The sequence below is a fragment of the Penicillium psychrosexuale genome (assembly GCF_028828465.1).
Source record: "Penicillium psychrosexuale strain IBT 29551 chromosome Unknown utg000004l, whole genome shotgun sequence".
Taxonomy (NCBI): domain Eukaryota; kingdom Fungi; phylum Ascomycota; class Eurotiomycetes; order Eurotiales; family Aspergillaceae; genus Penicillium; species Penicillium psychrosexuale.
This window is the reverse complement of record NW_026643189.1, coordinates 1,934,340-1,956,592: the sequence shown is the minus strand read 5'-3', so window position 1 is coordinate 1,956,592 and position 22,253 is coordinate 1,934,340. Positions and strand designations below refer to the sequence as shown.

The 22,253-nt window shown below is 49.8% G+C and overlaps 11 protein-coding genes across 11 annotated transcripts; 5 read left to right on the top strand and 6 right to left on the bottom strand.

Annotated features, from left to right (window-relative positions):
• Window positions 1-728: 728 nt before the first annotated feature.
• Window positions 729-2,936, top strand: N7518_006563 (F-box domain protein; the record flags this gene model as incomplete). Its single annotated transcript, XM_057187490.1, has 1 exon — window positions 729-2,936. The coding sequence occupies one exon, from the start codon at window positions 729-731 to the stop codon at window positions 2,934-2,936; it is 2,208 nt and encodes a 735-aa protein (XP_057039193.1).
• A 1,092-nt stretch (window positions 2,937-4,028) lies between these two features.
• On the bottom strand, window positions 4,029-5,567 carry N7518_006562 (uncharacterized protein; the record flags this gene model as incomplete). Its single annotated transcript, XM_057187489.1, has 1 exon — window positions 4,029-5,567. One exon carries the CDS (start codon window positions 5,565-5,567, stop codon window positions 4,029-4,031), a length of 1,539 nt encoding a protein of 512 aa, XP_057039192.1.
• Window positions 5,568-6,711: 1,144 nt separating this feature from the next.
• On the bottom strand, window positions 6,712-7,773 carry N7518_006561 (Efg1 domain-containing protein; the record flags this gene model as incomplete). Its single annotated transcript, XM_057187488.1, has 2 exons — window positions 6,712-7,289; window positions 7,356-7,773. 2 exons carry the CDS (start codon window positions 7,771-7,773, stop codon window positions 6,712-6,714), a joined length of 996 nt encoding a protein of 331 aa, XP_057039191.1.
• A 270-nt stretch (window positions 7,774-8,043) lies between these two features.
• N7518_006560 (uncharacterized protein) lies at window positions 8,044-11,120 on the top strand (the record flags this gene model as incomplete). Its single annotated transcript, XM_057187487.1, has 3 exons — window positions 8,044-8,593; window positions 8,646-9,647; window positions 9,703-11,120. The coding sequence occupies 3 exons, from the start codon at window positions 8,044-8,046 to the stop codon at window positions 11,118-11,120; spliced, it is 2,970 nt and encodes a 989-aa protein (XP_057039190.1).
• Window positions 11,121-11,519: 399 nt separating this feature from the next.
• Window positions 11,520-12,601, top strand: N7518_006559 (tRNA 2'-phosphotransferase; the record flags this gene model as incomplete). Its single annotated transcript, XM_057187486.1, has 2 exons — window positions 11,520-11,684; window positions 11,741-12,601. The coding sequence occupies 2 exons, from the start codon at window positions 11,520-11,522 to the stop codon at window positions 12,599-12,601; spliced, it is 1,026 nt and encodes a 341-aa protein (XP_057039189.1).
• A 774-nt stretch (window positions 12,602-13,375) lies between these two features.
• Window positions 13,376-14,380, top strand: N7518_006558 (intradiol ring-cleavage dioxygenase; the record flags this gene model as incomplete). The annotated part of the gene is made up of 3 exons (XM_057187485.1): window positions 13,376-13,623; window positions 13,690-14,122; window positions 14,180-14,380. The coding sequence occupies 3 exons, from the start codon at window positions 13,376-13,378 to the stop codon at window positions 14,378-14,380; spliced, it is 882 nt and encodes a 293-aa protein (XP_057039188.1).
• Window positions 14,381-14,519: 139 nt separating this feature from the next.
• On the bottom strand, window positions 14,520-15,385 carry N7518_006557 (alpha/beta fold hydrolase; the record flags this gene model as incomplete). Its single annotated transcript, XM_057187484.1, has 2 exons — window positions 14,520-14,887; window positions 14,953-15,385. The coding sequence occupies 2 exons, from the start codon at window positions 15,383-15,385 to the stop codon at window positions 14,520-14,522; spliced, it is 801 nt and encodes a 266-aa protein (XP_057039187.1).
• Window positions 15,386-15,816: 431 nt separating this feature from the next.
• N7518_006556 (uncharacterized protein) lies at window positions 15,817-16,779 on the bottom strand (the record flags this gene model as incomplete). Its single annotated transcript, XM_057187483.1, has 1 exon — window positions 15,817-16,779. One exon carries the CDS (start codon window positions 16,777-16,779, stop codon window positions 15,817-15,819), a length of 963 nt encoding a protein of 320 aa, XP_057039186.1.
• A 284-nt stretch (window positions 16,780-17,063) lies between these two features.
• On the bottom strand, window positions 17,064-18,151 carry N7518_006555 (aldo/keto reductase family protein; the record flags this gene model as incomplete). The annotated part of the gene is made up of 5 exons (XM_057187482.1): window positions 17,064-17,589; window positions 17,651-17,832; window positions 17,892-17,949; window positions 18,009-18,019; window positions 18,080-18,151. 5 exons carry the CDS (start codon window positions 18,149-18,151, stop codon window positions 17,064-17,066), a joined length of 849 nt encoding a protein of 282 aa, XP_057039185.1.
• A 757-nt stretch (window positions 18,152-18,908) lies between these two features.
• N7518_006554 (putative translation factor pelota) lies at window positions 18,909-20,245 on the top strand (the record flags this gene model as incomplete). The annotated part of the gene is made up of 3 exons (XM_057187481.1): window positions 18,909-18,986; window positions 19,054-19,542; window positions 19,601-20,245. 3 exons carry the CDS (start codon window positions 18,909-18,911, stop codon window positions 20,243-20,245), a joined length of 1,212 nt encoding a protein of 403 aa, XP_057039184.1.
• A 499-nt stretch (window positions 20,246-20,744) lies between these two features.
• On the bottom strand, window positions 20,745-21,999 carry N7518_006553 (uncharacterized protein; the record flags this gene model as incomplete). Its single annotated transcript, XM_057187480.1, has 3 exons — window positions 20,745-21,394; window positions 21,433-21,680; window positions 21,761-21,999. The coding sequence occupies 3 exons, from the start codon at window positions 21,997-21,999 to the stop codon at window positions 20,745-20,747; spliced, it is 1,137 nt and encodes a 378-aa protein (XP_057039183.1).
• Between the last annotated feature and the right edge of the window lie 254 nt (window positions 22,000-22,253).

Here is a 22,253-nt window from a genome sequence, read left to right as displayed (position 1 = left end):
TTTCACATTAGACGATCTGTGTCAAGACATTCTGTATCGTAGAAATGAAAGTAGGATATACTCTAGGATATACTCCAAAGTCACCGAGATATAGAATATTAAGAAATGGTTCAAGCACATGCCTGTATATACCGGTGCCTAGTACTAACAGACGAGGAGCGATAAGCAGATAACGTAGAGGGGCGAGGTACTTGCGCAGTACAACGTCGTGCTATGTGAGAAAAGGCCAGTGCCAGGTTTAGCAGAGGTATCGCATTCCCTTCCGCTCTGCATTCCGCCATTTCTTGTTTCTCTTTGCACCTCTCTTTCTCTCCTCCTTTCGCAACTTCCCCCGCCCTCTGTATCTTCTACTCGGCTCTTTCGGTTCTCTCGGTTTTGCTGTACGGTATCTTTGCCGAAACCTGTTCCACGGTTCCTTCGCCGTGGCCCTACAACAAACAATAACGGTCAATGTGATTTTTCCCCACCGACATTCTGATCACTTCCTCTCTATGTCTCTCTGACCTTCAAATCGCTAATATCCAAAAGACCGGTCATCCTTGAGATCTAGCACTATGCCCATTTAAGAGCCCGGTGACTGCGCGCCCGTCGCTCTATCGTTTCCACCGTCCCTCCGTTGCTATCCTCGCTCGTGTGATCCTCCGTACCGTGCCGACGCCCCCCGGAAGACGCGACAAGATATTGGTGGGCCAGATCACAGGTGCTACAGCCGGAATCAAGTTGCCAAAATGGCCTCCCAAGTGTCCGACGGGGCCCTACCCTCGCCGGGGAGTATCTCTCCGAACATTCCGACCAATTCGACCGGCCAGATCCCATTAGAGCAGCCTCCGAAACTCAAGGGTCGTCAGAAGTTACTGCAGAGTCTCCAACGCATGTCGTCCAGCCCGACGCTGACCAGACGCGGACGCTCCTCGTCAACCACTGGCTACCGCCGAGACAATAAGGCTTCCCTCTCTTGTGTTTCGCTATCGTCGACTTCCTACTCGCCCTGTCTAGGCAATGGAAGTTCCTCCCAGCTCTATGGCGGCCTCAATCCCCGATCTGCTACTCCCGGCTGTTCTGGTTCTCCCGGTGAGTCCCAGGGCGCAAACGCTCGCATCCGTTTGATGGAGACCGATGACCCTGGTTTCCCTGTACCTCGCACCGTGCCTATGCCCTCCGATATGAGGCCAGCGTCGCGTGGGTCGCCACGCAGCGCGACGCCGGTGGATGTGAAGGTGGAGACTGAGGTCATCCTTCCAGAGTCCCAGCCGGCCAGATCTTTTGACTTTTGGGGCGATATGCCACAGGAGCTTAAGGTGAAGATCTTCCAATACCTCACCCCGCAGGAAATTGTATGCTGCGCCCCTGTATCCAAGGCGTGGAATGAGATGTGCTACAACGGACAATTATGGTCCAAGGTTGATACGACCGAGTACTACTCTAAGATCCCGGGCGATGTTTTGCTTAAGCTTATCACCTGTGGTGGTCCGTTTGTTCGAGACCTCAATCTCAGAGGCTGCGTTCAGATGCGTGAGAAATGGTCATCGGACGGTCGTATTTCGGATCTATGCCGGAATGTTGTCAATCTCTCGCTTGAGGGTTGTCGCATCGAAAAGGAATCCATCTACACTTTCCTTCTTCGTAATCCCCGCTTGGAATATATTAATCTCTCGGGTCTGTCGAATGTTACAAACTCGGCCATGAAGCTCATTGCACGGTCTTGTCCGCAGCTTGCAACGTTGAATGTTTCTTGGTGTAGAAATATTGATACCTCCGGTCTTATTCGGATTGTCCAGTCCTGTTGGCGGTTGAGGGATCTTCGGGCCAGCGAAATCCGCGGGTTTAAGGATGAGAAATTCACTTTGGCTTTGTTCAAGCGCAATACTTTGGATCGCTTGATCATGAGTCGTACCGACCTAACCGATCAAAGCCTGAAGATGCTGATCCATGGCGAGAACCCAGAGATGGATATCTTGACCGATCGCCCTATCGTTCCACCTCGAAAACTCCGTCATTTGGACCTTCACAATTGCCCTGAAGTGACCGACGATGGATTTAAAAGCCTGGCCCATAACGTTCCAGATTTGGAAGGCCTGCAGGTTTCTCAGTGCTCCGAGCTGACCGATGAATCCGTCATTGATGTCATTCGCACGACGCCAAAACTGTCGCATTTGGAACTGGAGGATTTGGAGAACTTGACAAACGCTACCCTGGTGCAGCTGGCTGAATCTCCATGTGCCCAAGAGTTAGAACACTTGAACATCAGCTACTGCGAGAGTCTCAGCGACACGGGAATGCTTCGCGTAATGAAGAACTGTCCGAAACTCCGATCCGTCGAAATGGACAACACCAGAGTGTCAGATCTGACCTTGATGGAAGCCAGCTTCCGCGTCCGCCGCCGCGGATACAGCGACGACCTCCCCCAAGTCGGGATGCGCCTTATGATATTCGACTGCGCCAATGTCACCTGGGCAGGGGTCAGGGAAGTCCTCTCCAGCAACGCATACATCCCGCGCGCCTCCCGCAAAGCCGTTGCAACAGTGGTGACGGTGACACAAACATCAGACGCCTCCTCCCCGGCGACAAGTACCTTCGTCACTCCAGCCTCCTCACCCTCGCCGTCGCCAGCACCAACCTATCCCAACGAAATCATCCAGCTGAAATGTTTCTACGGCTGGCAGATGACCGTTGATGAACACATGAAACGTGTCCTGCGCGGCGATCTCACCGCTGCATCCCGGCTGGACCGGAAATGGGCCGAATACATGGTGGCCACCGAGGAGGCCGGCGCCACTGGTGCTGGTGCTCGCCGACGCCGACGTCGTGCCCGTGAAGCTGAGCGTCTGTACAACGAAGACGAAGATGAGAACGATGCTTCCGGCGTAGGCTCTGTCTCTGCTCCTGGCGGGAGACGCAGGCGAGCCCAGAGTGGCGGTAGCTGTATTGTCATGTGAGGTGAACGCCTCTTGCGGTGTGTTTTGGGAACACCTGTTTTTCGAGCTAGACTCAAGACGACTCTGCTAGCGCAGGACCGCTAGTGTTTCAATGGATGTCCCGGACGACATCCATTTGAAACTGAAGATCATATCCAATGGCCATTGTCAAGTTACTATGAATTACGCACGATATGATTTTCTTTTTCGGGACAACATCTTTCCCAGCGCAACACACTTTCTTTTGCGTTTTGACTTATTTTTTGGCCATTCATCTCTCTCTCTCTCTCTTTTTATATCTGTCTACCATCTATCCTCACATCTTACCACATTCACCTCCCTGCTTTTAGCTCTGGCGCCAACTTCGGACTTTCTTTCCTGCATGTTATATGAGCTTTTTATACGTTGACATCTTTTGCCATATCGAGATTTCAGCTCCAGCATACGTATCTAGAGGGGTTACCGGCGAGATGATTGGTGTTTTTGGTTTTTGGTTTCTTTTTCCTTTTAGTCTGTCTTTCCTGAGCTTTTCAATTTGACATTTATGCTGCCTTTCTGGCTGCTTTTATGACACTTCACTTCCAATTTATATCATCTAGCCATAGATCTACGCGATGCTGATGGGCTTTTTGTAGACTCTAAACTATTTGGCCTAAGATGATACTGCGGGTGATAGACGGGTACTTTTGACTTAAGTGTTTGCTCAGTGTCATAGATATAGCCTGAGTCATCTGCTTGCACCCTCTGAACCAATTGCCTTACACATTATAGCCGTCTAAATTAATAGATTTTCAGAGAAAGCAAGTAGTACGGCATACATGCCGGCATTAAGAATGATGCAATGTAAAAATAATTGCAATTACAATGACCGAACTGCGTGTCACTGGAAAGAAAGATAGAAAAAGCAAAGAAGTACATCACATGAAGAGAAAGGCACAATCCCCCAATACCATGAAGCTCTAAAAGAAAGGCAACACTTGGGAGATACTATCTCTCTTAAAGGTAGAGTCAATCTCATTTCTGATCCCATTTCCGACCTCATTTTCCCTTTTTTTTGATTTTCAGTTTTAAATTTCCCTCATCCTGCACAGGAACCTCCGCTGATACTTGGCTCTAGTCGAGACCAGTCTCGTCGTCAACTTCAGACAAGGTCCGAGCTGCTCCATGGTCCAACTGCTGAGTACCGGGCTGTTCGCATGCGCTTTGCTCCACATTGGACAGGTCAATGGGGTGAGCGTTGTTAGTGGCGGCATCGGTCACTGCCTGCTCGGTTTCAGGTTGCTTGCTCATCAGTTGCACCTGGGTATGGTGAGCACGTGCAGCGACTTGAATCTCAGCATTCGTAAAAGCGAGAGCAGCGGTTCTGGTCTGATCATGGCCGCGCTCATCGATGAATTCTTTAATTGAATCCCAGATACCCAAGCCGAGCTCAGTGTCCATAATTCTGCTGGAAACAGCATGTTGTTCCTCCTCAAGGCCCGAGGGCGCGGATTCGAGGTCTTTCAGTATTTCTCCGGTGACTTGTTTCATGCGGACTTCCATAGCCTCTTCTGTGAACTCTTCTGAGTTCTCTTCCGAGACCTCTTTGTGGATCCCATCTGTGGCCTGCTTTGAAAGATCCATCGAGCTTTCGCCGTCCATGCCAAAGTCCATTTGGGAAGCAGGCCGCTTTCTACTGCTAGCAACTTCATCACTCTGTCCAGCGAGATCTCCAGGCTGATTGCCATCACCTGCGTCCATTTCATCGTCTGTCTCTTCATCCTCGTCCAACAGGTGGTTCCCGTACGGTCTAGCAAAATGTTCATAGTCGATATCTTCGAGACCATGGCCATCGAAAAACTCCTTCGGGACGATAGTTGTTCTCACGCCACGCATCACAGGTCCACAACGAACATTGTAACCCCATGCTTGCCACAACGGGCCGACCTCAATCTCACGGGTGATCAGGTCCGGAAGCACAGCGCAGAGATGGTGCTCCGCAGCCACGAAGTCGCGAGCCGAGGCCTTGCCCTTGTACCGCGACTCTCTCTCCGGGCCATAAGGCTTGTGCTGTGTCATCTGACGAGTGATAGTATGACGAGCACTCACGGCAGTTTCAGGTGCGATGACCGCCCCAACAGACCAGCTCGGGTTGGCTTGCATGATCTCCCTAGTTCGCTCATGGAGCAACCAGCCAATGCATTTAGCGTGTTCGCGTCCACAGAGGATGTAATACCCTTTGTAGATTGGGAAGAAAGGGAGGCCGTGAGCCCAGATGATGGGGGCAGGTCCCGAAGACACACGTTCGGGTTTGATATGACCCATTTTGTCGAAGTCGTATGGGTATCGACGTGACAGTTCGAGGGCGTTTGTGAACTTGCTCACGAGATAGACCAACTCATCTGATAGTCGGTTGTTGATCGGAGGCAAGATTGGCTTGTCGGTTTTTGAGTCGAACTCGATGTTCACGATCAGTTTGAGCTGAGCTTCTTCTTCCTTCGTGGTGGGGGGCTGTCCTTCGCCATCTTCGGGTGTCCAAATAACATCGGGATTGGTTTCGAGGTGTTCCTTGAGGGCGCTTGCGCAATGATCCCGAAGGATTTCCTGTTGTTTGAGGAAGTCTGCTCTACCTGGCATGTCGCAGGCCATTCTGGCCTCTTTCTCTGGAGGCATCTTGGCTTGACTTGAAAGAATTCAGAATGGATTGGAAGATCTGCGCTCTGTTAGGAGGTCAAATGATTAGATGTATACTCGGTTGATCAAAATGATATTGAAAGCAAGGAGATTTTGGGACAGAAGGTGGTTAACAGTTCTTCATTGGTCAATAAGAGTTCGGATGAGCAGATGTATGACTGACCAGTGATAAGAGGAGCGACCATAGACTTGACCTTAGAAAAGAAAAGACACTTTGATGGTAAATCAAAGTTCGAGTTTGTTGCGGAAGTTTGAAATATGAAGGAGTCTGCGTTATAGATATAGGAGTCAGCGAATATGAAATTGCGCAGGAGTCAATGAATATGGAAGTCGCCGTTTGCCGCGAGATACATCGTAAGGTGAACATGAACAGAACATAAGGATAGAGATCGAAGTATAAAGGGGGTAATCTTGCAAGATATCTTACCTGTAGTGGACAGCGAGGTCGCAATGGGATGGCGACAAGTATGAAAGTCGAATTGAGAGACACAACAACGCAAGGTAGATGTGTAGAAAAGCCAGATATGCGAGATAGACGCGAATTCAGATCTCAGTAACGAGGTCGCAGGTATTGATCCAGTGGTCGCAGCCTGTGAACTCGTGAGAGGTTGATGTGGTTATGTAGCCCTAAGCCTGTGATGTATGCCCATAGATGCATAGTTGTTAGCCGGAACACGAATAACCGATTTCACTTTATAAGGAATACCATCTGTTGCATGTATGAACGGCCGTCCAAACGTTGTAATAGCTATATGGAACTCACACCAGTCTACTTAGCGATCCGCCACCCAGTGCGTATGGTAGAGTTATAGTTCGTAACGCGATTAACGCAATAAGTATGTACAAGTTGGCTTATTCGTTTACTTTCAACCTTTCACCTTCCCATGTTCCTAATCAATCCTCCTTTTTGCAATTAACTCTGCTATCCCAACCTTCATTGCATTGAGCTAGCTTCGGAGTCAATGCTTCAAGTAGCACTGATGTATGCAGGTGGAGAATCCGGTTATTACCCGGTGAACTTTTTGAACAGGTCGCTTGGTTATATTGCAATAGAATGTATAGAATGCTAGTGTGGATATCAAGACAAATAAGACATAAACCAATGATCAAACTTATGAATCGGTTACTCAAAGAAACCACCATCGCTATCATCCTCATCCTCTGCATTGGCTTGCTGTGGTGCCTCGTGTTTCTTAGGAGCCCGCTCGCTGTGTACAGGCTTCTCCTTCTTGCTGCTATTCTTGTCTTTGGAAACATGCTTGTCCTTTTGGGTAGCATCGGTATCTTTCTGTTGATCTTTCTTCTTGCTCTTCTCCTTGTGGGTATCCGTAGCTGTAGCTGTGCCAGACGACGGAGCTTGGATCTTCTCTCCATTGGCGTTGATGCGCAACTTTCCTTCACGAAGAAGGTCCAGTGTCTTTTCTTCCATACACTTCTCAACAACGGACCACAACGGGGGCTTGGCATCGTCCGATTTGGTTTCTTGCGTTTGCAATTCTGTCTTTGGGTCCGTTGCGTCGGGTTTTCCATTGGGGTAGATTGAAATATATTTCTCTGTGAGAGGATAGTAGATCGTGTAGTTGAGGTTCACACGGCATTGGTGGATCTTTGCTGCAAGACGAGCTTTTTGTTTCGAATCCAGACCCTCTTCCTTCTCGCGGCGAGTCAATCGGCCGAGTTCCTTGGTAGCAGTTTTGCGGTCTATTCAATAGGAACACAGTACGTTAGCGGGAATCACAAGATCATTCAGACATATCGGCCACATACCAAGGAATCGGACAAAGTGATATTTCTTGATCAATGATGACCGTTCTCTGCGTGTAGTTTCATCCGCAAGATCTTGCTCATATCCAGCGAGGGCACGTTCCTGCAAGATGCGAGCATCGGCAGACAAATCAATTTTGTTGAGTAGTCGCTTCACGTCGCGAATTCGCTTTTTCAGATCGTTGATCGACGGGTATTCCTTTTCAGGTTTGGGAGCAAATTTGTCCTTGTATTTCCGGGTCACTTTGGGCTTCGATGCATCGCCTTTGCTGCTGTATTCCTCGAATTGGACTTGGCCATCTGCTTTGTCGGCCTTGCGGTGCACCTTTTTGCGGGCCGGGGGAACATCCTCTGACCCATCCCGGGTCTTCCTCTTTGGGGGAGCTGCCCGATCACGGTGGTCTCGAGTGTCTGTAGACATGTTTGTTGGTCTGACAGAAAAGGAAAGGAAAAAAGAGGTTGAAGCTACAGCAAAAACGATAAGAAAAAAGATATCGGCGGATTTATCGGCCCGCCCCCCAGATTGGCGCCAACCAATGAGCGTCTCCGTTGATCACCATCACCAACGGCCCTCTCTCGTCGCATTGATTTGATTTACTCCAATTGGTCGCTTGAATTTTTGTACCTGACAATTTGCACATACTCATGCTACTGAGGTAATTACTGAACCAAGCTTACTAAAAGGACCAGCATGGAGTCTGCCATTCGCTGGTCCCCGACCTCGTCGGCCACTGAACAACGCTTCCTGTCCGTCGACGTCACGGGGAAATCATTTCGTCTGTGTAGGGTGACTGGATTTGACGGAAAGTATATACGCCATGAAGTGCTCTCCACTCTGACCAATGTACCCGGTTTTCGCGCATTCGACTGGTCTACTTCAAATGAGAACCTGATCGCCGTGGGCCAGTCGTCTGGGGAGGCTACTATCCTACGCCTCGATGGGGATGCCAAGGAATCTCTTTCATTTCCAGTCCGCAACCAACGGTACTGCAATGCTGTGGCGTTTAGTACACATGGTCTTGTGGCATCGGGCCTCGATCGCGTTCGGAACGACTTTTGCTTGAACATTTGGGACGTGAATCAACGACTCAGTCCTGCTGGCGGAAGTAAAGGATTTACTGAGCCTTTACGGAAGCTCGCCAGCTCAGAGCCTATTACCAGTATCAAGTTCTTCCGGGACCAGCCTGATACGATCGTAACTGGTGTTAAAGGCCAGTTTGTTCGGATCTATGATCTAAGAGGTTCGTCTTTCCTGGTTTCACATCCACGAAGGTGGAGCTGATTTCGTAACAGAGGGACCCGGCAATCCATCATTGCAATTCCCCACTCGATGTGTCCATAATCTGGCTATTGACTGGCTTGATGAGAACTACATTGCGTCTTGCATTCCAACAAATGAAAGCACCATCTGCGTATGGGACCGCCGCGTTGGAACCCGACTAACATCGCCAGCAATTGGTTCTTCTGCCAGTGCCACAGACTCGGGTCAAACGACACCTGCTTTGGAACTCAAGAATGTTTTCCATCCAAAATCCTCCATCTGGAGCTTGCGCTTCTCGCGGACGAACCGAGGCAGTCTCGCTGCGCTGTCCAGCAGCGGTCATTTCAAGAATTACGACATTTCCAAAGACTACCTGCCGGAAGAGTATCGCTCTTCGATAGACGAGACTCTTGGTCAGGGATCTTCCAGAAATTATCCAGAATCCGTATACACCAAGCACGTACGGGACGTATGCATACCCTTTGATAACCCGACTCGCGGCTACAGAGAAAAGGACCGGATTGTTTCATTCGATTCCCTGAATATTAGCTTGTCCCCTCAACCAAGTTCTATCGCACTCGACGGCAATGGACAACCTCAGATCATCACCGCGCGGCCCCCGTGCGCACCAATTGATCTATCTTCACGGAGTGTATTGGCCTGTGGGATCTCATCGAATGACTCAGATGTGCGATCGATTCACCCACTTTCTGAGCACATTGCGCCCATATCCGGCCTGATCGAAGAAATCAGGTCACGAGTCTACTCAGCCTCGCAAGAGCAGGAGGCAAATGCAAATGATGAACTGTTTGTGCCAAAGAATCTTGATTTCGAGCCTGTCCCAAGCCACGAGAATAGGGAACGCGCCATGGCTATCGGGGTAATGGGGGTCCCTCTTACTGCCGAAGAAGCGCTCACTCAATGCACAATCAACCAGTTCCGGTGCAAAGAGGGTTATTTGTTTGATGAGGATCAAAACCGAAAGGTGGCATCTGATGACCAAGCTCTACAAGACTTATGGGACTGGATTGAACGTGGGTTTTTCATTTTTCCGTGGGGTCACAAACAAACATCTAATACATTTCCTAGGTGCTCGAAAAGAGTCTTCCGGGACGTCAATGGTTGTCAATGGCTTGGACCTGAATTATCTAGGTGTGAGCAGTGTTTGGAATAATGACCTAGGTTTGTCTTCGCTTGAGTCTGAAGTCTTTCTCAAAACTGACGAGAGCACAGGCAATGGTCTCGAACAACGCCGTATTAGTAATAAGAAGGATGGTGCTAAAACATTTGCGGATACAGTGGCAATCTTGGTAACTCAGTTGAATCTCCCTGAGACAAAAGGTTGTGACACGGCTTACCCCGACCATCGCCAACTCTGCCTTCGTATCTGTGGTGCAACGCAATCCTACCGTGAACTAGAGGAGTCAGTGAAAGCTTTATCTGGCGAAAACCAGCATACTAAAGCCGCTGCGTTGGCTGTCTTCCAAGATGAGCCCAAGCTAGCCTACCTCGGGCTTCGAAGCAACAACCCCACTCAAGCACATAAATTGCTAGCCATGGCGATTGCGGGTGCCACCAAGGGGGACACTGACACAGACTGGGAGGATACTTGTGCGGAAATCGCGAAGGAGCTCACGGATCCATACGCCCGGGCGATCCTAGCCCTTGTGAGCAAAGGCGACTGGAATGCAGTTATCAAGGAAACCACACTACCTCTGAAGTATCGCGTAGAGGTCGCGCTACGCTGGCTTCCAGATGACGAATTAACTGAGTATCTGAAGGATGCTACAAGCCAAGCAATTCGTCAAGGCGATATTGAAGGAATCGTCCTCACTGGCTTGGGTCATTTGGCCATGGGTCTGTTCCAATCTTATATTGGAAAGTTCAATGATGTCCAAACTCCCGTGCTAGCAATGAGCCATACCGTGCCGCGGCTTGTTAGCAACCAAAAACACATTGTCCAGTTTGAGGCCTGGCGTGAGACCTACCGGCGGCAAATGAACTCCTGGAAACTCCAACTCGAGCGAGCCCGATTCGACGTTGGCTCTCGTCGTTTCGCCGTGACTGCAGACGGTCGCAAACTCATGCCACCACCACCGCAGCAAGTCAGCCTCACCTGTAACTACTGCACGAGTCCGCTTACCCAGCACGACGCTTCCTCCCAGGTCTCCACTACCAAGGGTGCCGAAACTGTGCATCCCACCGCCGGGAACCCACTGGCACCTACAGTCATGTCCGGGACTGTGTGTCCGCGGTGTGGTCGACATATGCCGCGCTGCGGCATCTGCACTTTGTGGCTGGGTTCGCCAGACCCAATGTCACGCGCCAGTAGCGCAGCTGATGCCGAGGCGGGCTCTCGCGAACCCACTGAGACTGAAGTGATGCGGCGGTTTGTGGTGTTTTGTATCCATTGCAACCATGGGTTCCATGCAAATCATGCCAATGACTGGTTTAAGCGACATAAGATCTGTCCCGTAGCAGAGTGTAACTGCATCTGTGATCGGTGATTATTTCTATTGCCCGTTCTGAGTCATGATATCTCCTACTTGTGTTTCTGTGATATTCTATACCCAATTGATGAGAAGAATGATTAAAGATAATTCGAATCCTTTGACCTGATATGTAGATAATAGATGTGCGTCATATCGACATCAGAGGTCCGCCTAAATAACTGTGTAGAGGGCGACGCGACTGACTTCAACATCTCGTCAAAACATCCTAGGCTTGAAAAGCTTTTTCCAGCCGCTAATTATCGTTTTTAACCTTGAAGTTTATTTTAATGAGAAGAAAGATACGATTTGCAAAGATATTCAGGTACACGAGATCTTGTAGAGCCGCATCTTATAACATTTGGAGTGCCCCACCAGAATATTATTCTCAACAACTCCCCGAATCTCTTGATAAATATGGCTCATCCCAAAGACAACAAAGATAAGCGGGGCCGTGGCCATGGTCAAGGCCAAAGTCGCGATGTTCAGGTCTCCAAAGCATTAAGCTTGCTTCTGCGACATGCCGCTGAGAAGGAGGGGCTGAAAATGAACGCACAGGGTTATGCGAGCGTGCCAGACGTGGTATGCAGCTTTGTCGTTTCAATAACCTACGATATACTGACTATATCTGACTCCAGTTGAATTGGAGGAAGCTCAAATCGCTAAAAGTCACATTCCCCGAGATTCTATATGCCGTGAGCTCGTCCGATAAAAAGCGCTTCGCCCTCCTTCACATTCCATCCGCGCGAGCCACCAAATCCACAACCCAAGCATCAACAACACCAGTGACAACCCCCGATGCAGAGCACAAAGCCGGCACTATCTTAGGCGAAGACCAGGCCACAACATCCGTCCTGGAGTCCGCACTGAGCGAAGCGCAACAAACAGCCACCGACCAAGCATTAGCCGTCGAAGATACCGACCCGTCGAATTTTTTAATTCGCGCGACCCAAGGCCACAGCATCAAGACCGTAAATGCTGCCTCTTTCCTCGAGCCGCTTTCTTTATCCGACGAATCGAAACTACCCAAGACTGTCGTCCACGGCACGTTCCACGCGACTTGGCCTTTGATTCTACAATCCGGTGGACTACGCTGTATGGGGCGGAACCACATTCACTTCGCTACTGGACCCTCCTTAGAATCAGTGCTTGCTATTCACGCTGATGCTGCGGGGGGTAAACCGAAGCTTGATGACTCCCGCGTCATCTCCGGTATGCGGCGAGATGCACAGGTTTTGATTTATATCGATGTGCGCAAAGCACTTCAAGCAGGGGTACCGTTATGGCGCAGTGAGAATGGCGTCATTCTTAGTGAGGGCATACCTCTCGTGACGAGTGGGCAGGCTGAAAAGGGCGAGGGGGACAAGTTCGTCTCGCTGGACTTCTTCGATGTGGTAGTGGAGCGTAAGGTCGGGTTGGGTAAGCTCTGGGCGAACGGGGGGGCTCTACAGGAACTTCCGGAGACTCTCACGAAAAGGAATCCCAAGGCCCGGCGATGAGTGTGATATGGAGATATGCCAGTGCAACTGTAGGGAGTATCATATACTCCGTACAGCCGGGATTTTTGTTGTTCAGCTCGACACAGACGACCACGGGGAATACAAATAATCCCCTTTCTAATGATCTACACATACAGTGTGGAATCATTTCCATCCCAAGTTGTCCCCACTTCGATTATAGGGCTGAGGTTTTACCCAGCCGAAGGGTCCTGTCTACCCAGCGTGTTATCTTACTATAACGGTAATTCCGACGGCCTAGAGCTGTGTAATATATCATGACACTTATATATACATCGTATTGCGATGGGATTTCGGAAGCTGTTTGTAGCTTTCTGAGGTATACAACACTCTACAACTCTATAAAAAAGAGGCTTCTATCTGTAAGATATTCATATTTCTGACATTTCATTCCATCAAAATCCAAACCTCTTAAACAATTCATTGCCAAGCTCCATGCCAAGCTCTGCAGCTACCCGACTGCGGGGAAATCGGAAGAGCAACCTCTTCCGAATCCCTGACCGACTGACACCGTACTTTTATGCACATCCGACGCCTCCATACCCCAATCATGCCATTGGCGTGGGGTTGCGGGGTTGTCCTCGAATAGGCGTCATGTATTTGGTCAGATCCACAGACTGGGAATCCCGTCGGATCACCAAGTGTGGTATATAACAGTCTCAAGGGGTTTGGATAATCGCATATTCTCCTCTCCTGCTTTCTGTATTTGAAGTCGCACTTGTACACATCGCAAAATACATTCATTTACGCGCAAAAATGGCGACGCACCGCTTCGATCCCAACTTCACGGACAATGTCATCAACGCGATGGGTCCTAAGACCACCCCGCGCATGCGGAAGCTCATGGCCGGTCTAATCAGGCACATGCACGACTTTGCGCGTGAGGAGGAGCTCACCGTCGACGAGTGGATGGCCGGCGTGCAGATGCTCAATTGGGCAGGACAGATGAGCGATGACAAGCGGAACGAGGGACAGCTGGTGTGCGATGTACTGGGACTGGAATCGTAAGCCGAAGTGTTGTTCGAGAGTGAAACAAAGTCATCAGCTAACATGTATTCGTTGCACAACAGTCTCGTTGACGAAATCACCTTCACCCTCGCCGAGGAAGCCCAGGATGCACCCACAGCCACGGCCATCCTGGGTCCGTTCTTCCGCGCCGATACCCCATACCGCGAGAACGGCGAGAATATCGTCAAGACGAAACCCGCTGATGCCGAGATGGCGTTCATGCACGGTCGCGTCGTGGACTTCCAGACCAAGCAGCCTCTTGTCGGTGCGACGGTCGAGGTGTGGCAGGCTTCCACCAACGGGTTGTACGAGCAGCAGGACCCCGAGCAGGTTGAGTTCAACCTGCGCGGTAAGTTCAAGACGGATGCGGATGGCAGGTACTCGTTCTACTGCATGCGTCCGACGCCGTACCCCGTTCCCAACGATGGTCCTGCTGGCAAGCTTCTTGAGCTGATGGATCGTCACCCTTTCCGCCCTGCTCACATTCATATTATTGTAAGTTTGACGTGGTATTCGGTATAGTGTTGAGACAGAAGCTGATATCTTGTCCAGGCTACCTATGATAACTACCGTCCTTTGACAACGCAGATCTTCGACAGCAAGGATAAGTACCTTGATAACGACTCAGTGTTTGCTGTCAAGGACTCGCTTGTCGTGGACTTTGTGCCGCGTAAGGGCGATCCTCAAGCTGCCACGGAGCTTGAATATGATGTCAAGTTGGTGAAGTTCGACACCAGTACCAATGGCGCATGAGCGAGCAGCATTAAACTAGCATTTTTGTGATTTCTGATGTACTTTACGATAGCGGGATAGCATTGAAGATAACCAAAAAGCCAAACATGATTACTGGCATATTCATCATTCCGTTCTAAATAGAGACTATTTCAAGCATTCAAGCATTCACAGAATCCGCAAACTTGGCGATTAACTCACCCACCTCGTCAGCGGCCTCAATACAATGCCAGTGCCCAACTCCCTTCAATACCTCGAGGGACTTTTTCTCACTCGAGACATGCTCAAAGATATACCGGCACCCCTCCATAGAAGCAGACTTGTCCTCCTCGCCCGCAATAAGCAGGAAAGGCTCCTTGACCGCAGCATAGTTAGGCGGCTTCGCGGCAGCAATAGCGCGGCACATCGCGGCATAGCCCTTAGGATCCTGGCCCAGGACCAACTCCCGGATGAACGCCTTCTGAAGCGGGGTGCTGCGTGAGCCGACAGCTCCAGATGGGATGGTATCTGCCATTGGCTCCATTCCAGCTGCAGAAGATTTAGTACATGATGAAATAAAACAACATAGCAAGCTTCGAATGGGAAAAACTCACACTCAAGCACAGTATCCGATCTTCTATTCATGACCCCCACCAACATATCAGACGGGTGCGTCGGCCCAATGGCGACAACGCCCAGTACGCGATCGGGAATCCGTGCACCAAGCTCTAGTACTACGAGCCCGCCCATTGAATGGCCGACTACGACGGCTTTGGCGATATGCAGCGAGTCCAGCGCGCCGATGACATCTTCTGCGATACTGGGAATCGTGATTGTGTCATTGGTGTACGGGGAGCGGGCGGCGCCGTATGTGTCGAGTGTGATGCAGCGGTGGAGCTTCGTAAGGTGCGGGATTACTGGGTAGTAGTAGTTTTGTGAGGAACCCAGGCCGTGGATGAAGATGAATGTGAGGCCGTTTTTGGGAGGGCCGGAGGGGTGGGAGTCGGCATAGTAGAGACGATGGCTGTTTGCTTGGACGAACGGCATTGTGGATTAGGAGTCCGATGGGAATGGGATCAATCCAAGATCAGAGAGTATGAAGAAATAAAGTAATGAAGGAATAAAGAAGCGGGCAGCCCTGGGGATCTATAAAATGATAGGTATGTAACGTCATTCCCGGTAAGATTCTGGCTACAATAATAAGACAAATGTACAACATACACAATGTTCTGAATCCTCTAGACTGTTTTTGGTCATTCCGACGGAAGAATTCATCTCTTCTAATCCAAAATATTCGAGTCTCCCGAACCGAAGGGCCTTGTGATGTATCCGAACTGCGCGGATATCACCCGACTGTCGGACCGGACCCGATCTCCATAATGCCAAGACTCCAAGGGAAATGTACGCCGTACGGTGTAGGTACTCCAAAGCTGCAAGATCAGAGACAAAATGCAGCGAATTACCAAGTGCAAGTAAAATCATGCAGAGGCTTCTTTATTGAGTTCGTCAAAAGGGTCGCCGCTTCCGCGTGCAAATAATTCTTCCATCCAATCCGCAGTCTCGTCTCGAAAGGAATCTCCAATAGAAGACGCCAAGGTGGGTCTACTGCACGGTCGATCAGACAAAGGAGGTTGTAAAGAGGAGGTGTCCTTGGGTGGGGAATGGTCTCTCGTTCCAGGACTTTTCGTTTGTATGATAATAGCCGCCTCGGCTTCAAGGAAATCGGCGGGGTCGTACTGGAAAGAGTCGAAAGATGATTCTAGCGTGAGTACAGCCGGGGAAGGTCGTATGTAGGATGATTCCTTGGGTATAGGGGGGCTCTTCGTTTCTTCGTCAGTTGCTCGTGTAATAGCAGCCGTCTCGGCTTTTTTCAAAATCTCTTCGTCGTCGAACGCCGAGCAGTCCGAGAACTCATCTTCTTCCAAGGATGAAGCCCGGGTCACGGTGCCGATATCCTGGCCTTCAGGCTCTTTCGGGACACCTGCATCTTGAAGCTCAGATAGTTCATTTTCCAATACTTCATCCAAGTCATCCGATTCAGCTTCCGTATCTCCACCGGCGCTCCCCGAATTGTCATAATGTGCTTCGAGCTCCGTAACTGTAGGCGCAGGCTCCGGTGCAGCAGGTGATTGTCGCTTCCCAGCCCCTAGGAACATTGATAGCATAGGCTGACTCGAGGAGACGCGGGCATTGGGATCCGGGATGCCGCGACGCTTCCGCTCCTCACGGGCCTGCGCCTCCTGCTCGGCTTTCCGTTTCTTGTTGGCAATGCGTTTCTTTTCCTTCTCGCGTAGCTTCTTCGCTTTCTTTTCTCGCTCCTCCCGGCGATCTAGCTGTGCGATCTGGGATGCGGTGAACTGGAATCGTTGGTTGCTGCGCTGCCACCGGCGTTTAACTTCTTTGGATGTCTCCAATATGACGCGACGCGGTTTATCCGGCATAGTGGGGGCAACCGTGGCAGCGACTGCCTACTGCGTGTACTATCATGGGGATAGAGAGCTGTGGTGAATTTTACCCGAGCGCGTTGGGAGTGTCGATGCTGTTTTTGGTTCGCGGCGGTGATACGTTGTGCCGGTCGCGTAAGTCAACAAATTACCTAATTGGGCTGCACCTTTTCCATGATCTATAACTATGTATTGATCTATATTCAGTGTTTTGAGATGCTTAGAATTTGATTTCCTAATCCAATCCATACGCTAGGCTTTTGATTATTTAGTGACGTCATCTAGATTTTGCAGTCACGGACGGGATCCCAGCACACAGGCGCGTACGAGTTGAGCTTCAGACTGGCCATGTCCTCATCCGATAGCGTGAAGTCGAAGACCTGCGAGTTCTCCAGAATGCGAGACTCGGTCACTGACTTAGGCAAGGGCACGTATCCCTTCTGCAGACTCCAGCGGACCAAAATCTGAGCCTCGCTCTTACCGTGCTTCTTAGCCAGGTTCTGCAGAACTGGCTCCTTCATGCGAGTCGCTTGCACGAGGGGAGAGTACGCCTCGACAACGATGTTGCGCTTCTGCAGCCACTCCGCAATATCCTCGCGTGGGCACCAGGGGTGGATCTCGTACTGGCCGACGGTGATTTGTCCGCCCGCTCCGCTCTTGATGTACTCTTCCAACTCCTCGAGGTGCTGGATAGCAAAGTTGGACACACCCAACGAACGGACGTGGCCTGCCTTTTGGGCCTCCACAAGTGCGCGCCATGTGCCAAGGCGGTCTTCCTTGCCACCATAGGGCGCGTGAATCAGCATACTAATATCACAGTGTTAGTTCGCTAATCTGTTTTATTTCAGGAGAACAAGGAGATCCATACAGGTCAATGTAACCAAGGTTTGCCGCGGCGATGCTTTCCTCGATGGCCTTCTTTGCCTTCTCGTATCCCATGCATTTCGAGGGCACCTTGCTAGTATAGAAGATCTTAGAGCGATCAACTCCAGACCCGCGGATAGCGGCTGCACTTTCTAGTTCGTTTCCGTAGACTTTGGCGCAGTCGACCTGTAATAGGATGGTCAAATCTGGAAGCGATTGCCGCAATGGGTCCTGCAGTTGCTTACATGGCGGTATCCGATTTCAATGGCCTTGCGGGTCACCTTCTCAGTGACATCGGAGGGACTAGTCAAGAATAAGTCAATATAATCTGTCGCGGAGGTTTTATACAGCGATAATCATACGTTTGGTAAACCTAATTTGTAGATAAGTGTCAGTAATACATATCAGAACTCTAAGGGGCCAATATACTCACTCCGAACCCAACGACGGGGATCTCGTAGCCCGAGACCAACTTATAGGTAGACTGCAGCGAAATGGGAGCCATGATGTGCGAATTGATAGTTGAAAGGTAAAAGAAGGCAAATGAGGGGATTAGCTTGATAGATAAAGGTTTCGATATCCACGGACCACCTCGGCTCAGTCATTCCCGCCCGTTTCTTGGAGCTTTGACGCCATCGAAGTGGGGATGGACGATGAAGGGGACTAGATGCGGCTATATCAATGGCTGACGAATGCTACGTGGGGCTCAGATGAGTAATTGACGGCTTATTGAGGTTATTATTCCACATGGAACTGCCAATAATAACATCTGCAAGCTTTGACGTCAACTTTCCATGCCCCAATCTGATCTGATTAGGGTTAGGCTTTATCGATAAGGCATGACTCGTGACTCTGGCAGCGCGGGGTGATTTAATATATGCTCTGGAGGATTAGAATATTCCGCAATTCCTTATTCTCTGACGGCCTATTGAAAATCAAAAATGATCGCCCAGAATGAGTGCGTCAGCAGAATAAATGAGATTCTTGCAGGATGACTGGGCGGTAATGAACGGCATTATTCTATAGTGGGGTGAGTTTGGCAAGTTCAACATCGGCAATGCCCTCATATTAGGTTGATTTGTTCGATATATCCATGTTTACAGGAGCATTCTAAAGCTCTCGACGATTTGACCCATTTTCATACAACCCTGTTATCCCTCCAATCTGCGCATTTTGAGGCAACATATGACGACATCGCAATAACAACACGCCATTTACCATCCCAAGCCCTCAACCTATAACCGTGCAGTATCACCGCAAAAATGCGTTGCATCAAGAACAAAATTGAGCACAATGGCTCTGGAACGGTGACATTGTGCCCAGACGAGCCAGAAGACATGGTATTGAACCCCTCATTTTCAGTCTCAGCACCCCGCAGTCATCTGATATACAATTCGCTATATCTAGTGGCACGCCTACAACCTGATCCGACCAGGCGATATTCTGCGAGCCAGCGCAATTCGGCGAGTTACCACCGTTCAGGATACCGGGTCCACGAGCTCGGCGCGCGTTCATCTAAACCTTGTAATTCGCGTGAAGAATCTCGACTTCGACCCGCAGAGCTCTCAGCTCCATGTATCAGGACAAATTATCAACGAAACACCGCACACGAAAATCGGACAATTCCATACCCTCGATCTAGAGTTGAATCGCAACTTCACGTTAGAGAAAGAGGTTGGCGCAGATGGAGAAGGTGTCGGGTGGGACAGTATTGCAATTGAGTCACTCAAGGACGCTGTGGATGAGGGCGGGAAACGTCGTGCAGAGGCTGTCGCGGTAGTGATGCAGGAAGGACTGGCTCATATCTGCTTTATTGGCCAATTCCAGACAATATTGAAGCAAAAGATCGAGATGTCTGTGCCGCGGAAACGGCAGGGAGGAGGGGATCATGATAAAGTGAGTTTCTGCTGTTATGTCATTGTCTGGGCTCGAAATTAACGACGCATACTGCCAGGGAATGACCAAATTCTTCAAAGTTACACTCGAGACCCTCCTTCGACAAATGGAGTTCAATACCAGTCTTACTTCAGGCGCCAACAACGAAGCTGTACGGCCCGTGCTCCTCGCATCCCCCGGGTTTGTCGCCGCTGGCTTCCAAAAATACATCCAATCCGAGGCATCAACAACGACTCCTGGGCTCAAGCGACTTCTTCCCAGTCTTGTGGTTGTGCACTCCACATCGGGGTACACGAATTCCTTATCGGAGGTTCTCCAGTCACCCGCCGTTAAGAGTCTCCTGGCTGATACTAAGTATGCCCGTGAAACAAAATTGATGGACGACTTCCTAGAACAACTGCGCAAGGAGACCAACAAAGCAACCTATGGCCCCCGCGAGGTTGACTACGCGGTTGAACAAGGTGCTGTCGGCCGAGGTGGCGGCGTGCTCATTGTTTCGAATCGCTTGTTCCGATCACAGGATATCGCTGAGCGTAAACGTTGGGTGGCGCTTGTGGACCGCGTCCGCGATGTAGAGGGCGGTGATGTGCGAATTCTCAGCTCAGATCATGAAAGTGGAAAGCGTCTCGAGGGGCTGGGTGGCATCGCTGCGCTTTTGACATTCCCTGTTATTGAGCCAGATCTTGACTCGGATGCAGAATAGACTGGTGACTAAACGGGCCATTCAGAATAAAAAGATCTATTATAACATATGGCATAATCAACGCATGAGAACCTTGGAAGATGTTGTATACAGCCACCTCTAGAGCAGACCGTAAAATCCAGCAAGTGCAAAGCAAAGCAAAGCCACACGCTGCAGCAATGAATTCGATCAGGGTAGTCGATTGTCTGTGGAGCACTAACTCACATACGCCTCATGTGATGTGGGGTGGCCTTCCAAGGTACAACACTTCGAACCTTGGAAACAGACTAAATCATAACCTAAATAGGACATCATGAAATACAGGTTGAAATGAGCAGGTCCCACGAACCAGCCACAACTAGCTTTTAACATGTCTGTGGTCATTGTAGTATGCTTTATGCCCGCTAACCAAATGACAAAATTCGAAATAATGTTGGAGTATCGCTTCAAAATGACGCAGAGGTGTTATTCCATTGCGCGATTCAACCCATGTTCTCTGCCTATTTACGTAGACAATCCATCAAAAGAACTGATTTAAAGTCTTGGAAATGTCCATCGGTCCCCGCTCTTTCATGACTGCTCGCTTGGCAGGACGATCTCCCCTTTCGGGTGGTTCAGTCCTCTTCTTATCTCTTGCACGTCGCTTCTCGATATCAAGCTTTTGCTTCACAGGATCTCGAGTGAACAATACGATTGACTTGGCATTATAGCGAGAGCGGACAACAATCTTGTCTCTTCTGCTGTGGTCCACAGTTGGTAGTTTGAATTCCAAAATCGGGAGATTCGTTGGTAAGGATGATGGTCTTTTCGAATGCTCGTCTCCGGGTGTTTGGAGACTAGCCTGGTACACATGAAACAAGGCCAAGAGATTATCGTCGATTGTTTTTGATGTTCCGTGAGTTTCCCAATACCAATCGAGTCTGCAGGCCGACCATCCCTTTATGGGAATGATGTTATTCGCGGGCCTATCGTATTTTTGAATCGTCTCTGTGATATTCTTACACTCGTACGCCACAATAAGCTGGAGCTCCGGTAGCTCACGTAGAGCTTCCACTGCCGCAACGGTTATTTCGCGTTGATGGTAGAACCTGAGAATACGGAGGTGCTGTAGTGCTTCGGGCTCAATCCAACCACGCACAAATCCATCTTGCAAGTCGTTGCTAACGCCCACTGGATCCAGCGGGGGGAATTCGACACATATTTCTCACGGTAAACGTCCAAGGCAACCAAATTCTTGATGTTTGGTATAGTGGTGAGGTCTGAGGCGGTACAGTACATGGTTGCAATTGTCAGGATTGCACGCCAGCGAAGGTCATCGCTATTGAGAATACCCATGTAGTCTCTCAGTGGCTTTTTGGGACAGCCAGCATTGAGGCAGTAGTAAGGACTAATCTCATAGAATTGTACAGGATAATTGCTGGCCATTATTTTCCACATGTGCATTGTCTGCTTGTTGCTGTGTAGATGGTCAGTTCTGAACAAGCAGACTCGAGAATCTGTGGAAGTAGTTTAAAAAACTCCCCAATGATGACTTACTACTTTTTGAGAGCATCCCACAGGTATTTTGCCAAATACCAGTGAACGTATTCAAACAGCTCAGGCTTTAGCGCCGACTGGTCCCGTAGCAGAGCTTTCATTGCTGCATGTTTGAGTGATCCAGATCCTCGATCAATGGTTGTCTCCAATCCATAGGGTAAAAAAGGAATCTCATGGTACCATGTGGGACCGAAACGGAGCACCGCAGGGGGGTGGTTGTCTTCAAGGATGATGGACATCACGGAACGGAACCATGGCCAGAACTAGCATGGATTCAGTGATAAATTGCAGTGTAGGTTTCTAGCAGTGTCCATGGATTAGATTATGGCGAAGGCTGGTGTCTTCCCAAAATCAGACATCGAATGTTGAGGTTGAACGCGTGGTTGGAGTCGAAGCGCGACTGGTTTGATACATGCACGTGACCCTGTCTTATAGACCATTGTAGATCCACAGGTTTTTAGGCAAGCGGCATTTTAGTTTACCCCATCAAATT